Raw genomic sequence first — 4,971 nt, 5'->3', positions numbered from 1 at the left:
GTCATGCTGCTTGGTTGTGCTTCAGGAATTCTAACACTGTTCTTACTCTGTGATCCCTTGCAAGGGCTCACACACTTGGGTCTTGTCTTCCCCATCAGCTTATAAATGCTGACCTTGCTGCTAGGCAGCTGCCTGGTGCTTGGCATGCTGACCTTAGAGGCTGAGTCTGTTACCCTGCAGTTCTAAGTTTCCTCCTCACTGAACACAGTCACAGATGCAGTTCTGATGGAAAGTTCCTTCCTGTGGTCTAGAGTAATTCTACTGGCTACCTTTTATCTTATAACTCTGGCAAAAAAACTTGTTCTGGGTTTCCCAAGTATGACTTACAGGCAGTCTGAGGCTAGCCAGCTATGACTCAGCGTGGCTCTTTTTAAATTAGTGTCTTGCCCCATGGTAGAGGACTGAGTAGAGAGGGATTCAGAATCTTTCCTACTATTGATTGCAACCTCTCTTTCTGTTCTTTTCTCTTTAAAATGCCTGTTAATAGAGAATGTGCCCAGGGCCCTCTGCCCTCTGTCTTAGGCCATAGCTCTGGTTACACTGTTAGCAGGAGAGGAGAGCTAGCTCTCTAGACCAGGCAAATCCATCCAGGATGGACTGGGCTCTTCATATTCTGTTTTGTAATTTTTTCTTTTTCTTTTTAACTTTGCTTTGCTATTAAACTTAAGATTCCTGCCCATTACCTCTTCTTGACAGCTGCCACCCAACACTCCCATGTATATTTACTAGAGGTGCTGGCGTGACATCTGCCATCTTCTGGAAGTTAGTTAAGTTTTTTATTTATTTATTTATTAAACTTTTTTCTTTCATTTCTAACTAGTCGTTTTTTTAAAGATTTATTTATTACATAATACAGCATTCTGCCTGCATGTGTGCCTGCAGGCCAGAAGAAGGCACCAGATCTCATTACAAATGGTTGTGAGCCACCCCCCGGTGGTTGCTGGGGATTGAACTCAAGACCTCTGGAAGACCAGTCAGTGCTCTTAACTTCTGAGCCATCTCTCCAGCTCTCTAGTTTTTGATATGACTACACAGAAGCATTTCCCATGGGCTTTCTTTTTCTACCCTCCATAATAAAAGGAATTGCAAGCCCACTGGGTTCTTCTTTTAGTAGAGAGACAGTCTTGGTGGGAGAACTCTCCCTTAGAGGAAGGAGTGGAACAGGAAGTCCAAGAACATGATGTTAGGACTCAGCTATTAAGAAGAGAAAATATCACTGTCTCACTGCCACATCATCCATATTGTAGATTGGAGTTTAATCCAATCTACTGCAGGAGTAGACTGCAGGAGTCCTAGCTCTCTGCTTTGTGTGCTAGGTTTCAGATGGGCCTCTTAGATTCCTGCAGACCACATAAAATGGGATGGATGATCCTGGCCCATGTAACCATCCTGGATGGATGATGAAATACAGGGATTGGAAACATCTGGTCTTGTTTCAAGCCTGTACAGGATAAACATTACACATGAGTCAGAAGCTTGTATGTAGTTAACCAGATGTAGCTTCCGGCTTGTTAAAGGAAGTGAAAGTGCCCCTTAACATCCTAGATTCACACCTTTTGCGGGGAAGACTTACTTCTCTGTGCTTGAGGCCAGAATTTGGTTAGTGTGTAACCCCAGGCATTTACTCACCCTGAATGATCAGCCTGAAAGCATAGGTGCTTAGACACGTAACTCAGTGCAAGAGACCAAAGGAAATGATTAGTGTAAGGGGAAAAATAGGAACATGCCTGTTAAGGGTCAACTTACCATTCTGGTGCATAGTGCTCTTGGTCACTATGTTTTTGATAAATTAAAATTGAGATAATAGAGTGGCTTCTGTCTTCTATTTCTATCTTAAAAAAAAAAAAACAACAACAACAACAGAAACTCTGTAAATGGAATGCTTAGGACAAGACAGACTGGTGTCTCAGCACACTGCTAACAGAATTATCTTCATTCTTTATCTCAGCCCCAGATAACATCATCTCCACACCAGGACATGAGGACTTAGTAGCAATGAGACATCATAAAATGTGTATGAGTACTGCTCCACTTCCTTTCTTCTGTAAGGACAGCCTCCAACCTTAGTAAGCCAATGAGAAATCTCAGGCTTGTCCATGAGATAGAAATACCTTGGGTCTGGTGAAGATAAAAACGTGTCAAGTAGGGAGATGCTGCTACGGCATCTTCATGTCTTCATTTTCGGCAAAAGAATCTGGCACTGGAGACTGACAAGAGAACAGAGCAGTGAGACAAGATTGTAACAAGCCTGAGACAGTGAAGAAAGCACTACAGCAGACTCTTCAGGTAGAAAAGGGGTGAAATGTGGGATTTGCTTTTTCTGAGAACTCATTGTTGCAGGCCAAACAGCTGGGGTGAAGAAAACAGGGGAATGACTTGTGGAGAGTATATGGTCAGGAATACGGTACACTATAATTTATTGCTTGTCCTAGTGGTCTTAAATACTCCAACCAACTCTCATTTGCCTATTTTGCAGTTAGCATAGGCTGAAGAGCAATTTATGGTTTTAGAGAATTGTTGAATTTTCTTTTTAAGAAACTACTCTCTTTCCCATCTTTCTGTTTGCCCCAGGCTCTCTGGTGGACTGGTGTGTGTCTGGGACTACCTGCACCATGAACAGCTTCATTGTCGCAGTCCTTATCTGGACCACAGTGGCATATGCTGAAGAGGAGAAGGCACTTGAAGAGATCCATGAGTATGGTTTCCAAAAGTGCCAGAATGCTCTGCATCTACCTGTTTTGGAAGTGCTACCTGGAGGAGGCTGGGATAATCTGAGGAATATGGACATGGGGCAAGTGTTGGACTTGACATACAACAACTGTAAGACCACAGAAGACGGACAGTACATCATCCCTGATGATGTCTTTACTATTCCTCAGAAAGAGAGCAACCTGGAGATGAACTCAGAAATCCTGGATTCCTGGGAGAATTACCGAAGCACTACTTCCTTTTCCATTAACTTGAATCTCGATTATCGTCCCAGAGTCAACGGCAAGTTCTCTTCTGAGTTCCAAAGGATAAAAACCACTCAAGTGAGAGACCAGGCTGTAACCACACGAGCGCAGGTGAGAAATTTGGTCTACACAGTGAAAGCCAACCCAAATGCAGAACTCAGCTTGGGGTTTAAAAAGGAGCTCATGGAAATCTGTGACCGTCTAGAGAAAAACCAGACAAAGATGGCCACCTACCTAGCAGAACTCTTAATCCTCAACTATGGCACACACATAATCACTAGTGTGGATGCTGGGGCTACACTGGTTCAGGAGGATCATGTAAAGTCCTCCTATCTTAAGAACAATAAGGGAAATCGTGCTGCTGTGGCTGCATCTGCTGGATTTACCTTCGCAAAGGTTGTGAACTTCAATATAGAGACAGGCTTTGAGTATCAAAATAACTTGGCCACAGGCTATCTTCAAAACAGAACCGGTTCTAGGGTTCAGAGTATTGGAGGAATTCCCTTCTACCCAGGGATGACCATCGAAACCTGGCAGAAGGGCATCATTAACCACCTGGTGGCAGTGGACCGTGCTGGCTTGCCTCTGCATTTCTTTATCAGACCTGAAAAGCTTCCTGCTTTTCCACGCCACTTGGTGGAGCAACTGGCAAAGACAGTGGAAACTGCTGCGGAAAGCTATTACAACTTTAATACATACCCAGGCTGCACAAATATCAACTCCCCCAACTTTGATTTTCAAGCCAATACAGATGATGGCTCTTGTGATGGTAAACTAGTCAACGCTCCCTTTGGAGGGGTTTATCAGTTGTGTCATCAAATATCAGGGCATGATTACGATGACCTGTGCCTAGATTTCCATCAGAAGAATCCACTTACTGGTGATTTCTCTTGTCCGTCTGACTACACCCCTGTCCATCTGCTGTCTCAGACCCATGAGAAGGGTTATACTGGAATGGAATGTAGAAATAAATGTATCCTCAAGATATTCTGTCGTACATCGTGTAAAGATGAGTTCCGAGTGGCCAAGGCTGAAGTTAGCACTTATTGGTGTGCGGCCAGTAGCCAAGTACCAGAAAACTCAGGAATTCTCTTTGGAGGAGTCTTCACTGACAAGAGCATCAACCCTATGACAAATGAACCATCGTGCCCAACCAGTTACTTTCCTCTGAAGCTGTTTGAGAACGTCAAGGTATGTGTTTCTCTCGATCATGAGTTGGGACCCAAATATTCAGTCCCCTTTGGTGGGTTTTTTAGCTGCACACAAGGGAACCCCTTGTATGGTTCTTTCACATCTGGAGACTTAGAGAAATCATTTCTGCCAAAGTGTCCTGGGGGCTTCAGCCAACAGCTTGCTGAGATCATTGATGGATGCCAAGTGTCCTACTGTGTCAAGGCTGGAATCTTTACAAGAGCATCTCTGGCTCCTGCTAGGCTCCCACCTTACACTCAGCTACCTATGAGTCAGCTTTCCACTGACTCAGTTGAGATGACAGGTGAGAGTCCCAAATCCTGGGTTAAGGACCCATATACCCTCCAATGGAACCTAGAGGAGTCAACCAAAAGTGGTAGACTATCAGGAGGATCAACTGCTGCAATCACAATTGTGGTTATCCTAGCATTAGGAATTTTAACTGCTATGGCCATCTATGGCAACCGGAGGTTTAAGAATAAATCCAATGGACTTCCAAGACAACAGGCATTGCTTCCTTTTCCAAGAGTTAGAGTCTTTCCTGATGGAGTGCAGGATCCAAATCCGGCTTAATTCTTCCTTAAAGAAACAGTTCCTCTCATCTCCAGGCACAGGTTCAAGCTCCTCTTTCAGTCCTTTCTCCTCTACCTCTGCCTTCCTAAGGACTAAAGCAGAAGTCGCAACAGAAAGAAGGTTCTTTACAACTTTGTGGTTATGTTTATGTCTACACATTGGGAATTAAAGGATCTGTGCAAATAAGGCGGGGGAAGGAAGACCTGCAACCCAGTTAGCAAAAACAAGCCCAGGTTCTCAGCCATAGTCGGAA

General features: G+C 44.1%; 1 protein-coding gene across 1 annotated transcript; it reads left to right on the top strand.

Moving 5' to 3' along the window:
• The first annotated feature begins 2,597 nt into the window (after positions 1-2,597).
• Positions 2,598-4,718, top strand: LOC110285858 (macrophage-expressed gene 1 protein-like). Its single transcript, XM_021152318.2, has one exon. It carries the CDS (start codon positions 2,613-2,615, stop codon positions 4,716-4,718), a length of 2,106 nt encoding a protein of 701 aa, XP_021007977.1. The 5' UTR covers positions 2,598-2,612.
• Positions 4,719-4,971: the final 253 nt, after the last annotated feature.

The sequence above is a fragment of the Mus caroli genome, unplaced genomic scaffold, assembly GCF_978045245.1.
Source record: "Mus caroli unplaced genomic scaffold, Mus_caroli_1 scaffold_20, whole genome shotgun sequence".
NCBI lineage: Eukaryota > Metazoa > Chordata > Mammalia > Rodentia > Muridae > Mus > Mus caroli.
Note: the sequence above shows the minus strand (reverse complement) of the source record. Positions and strands in the feature narration are given on the sequence as shown.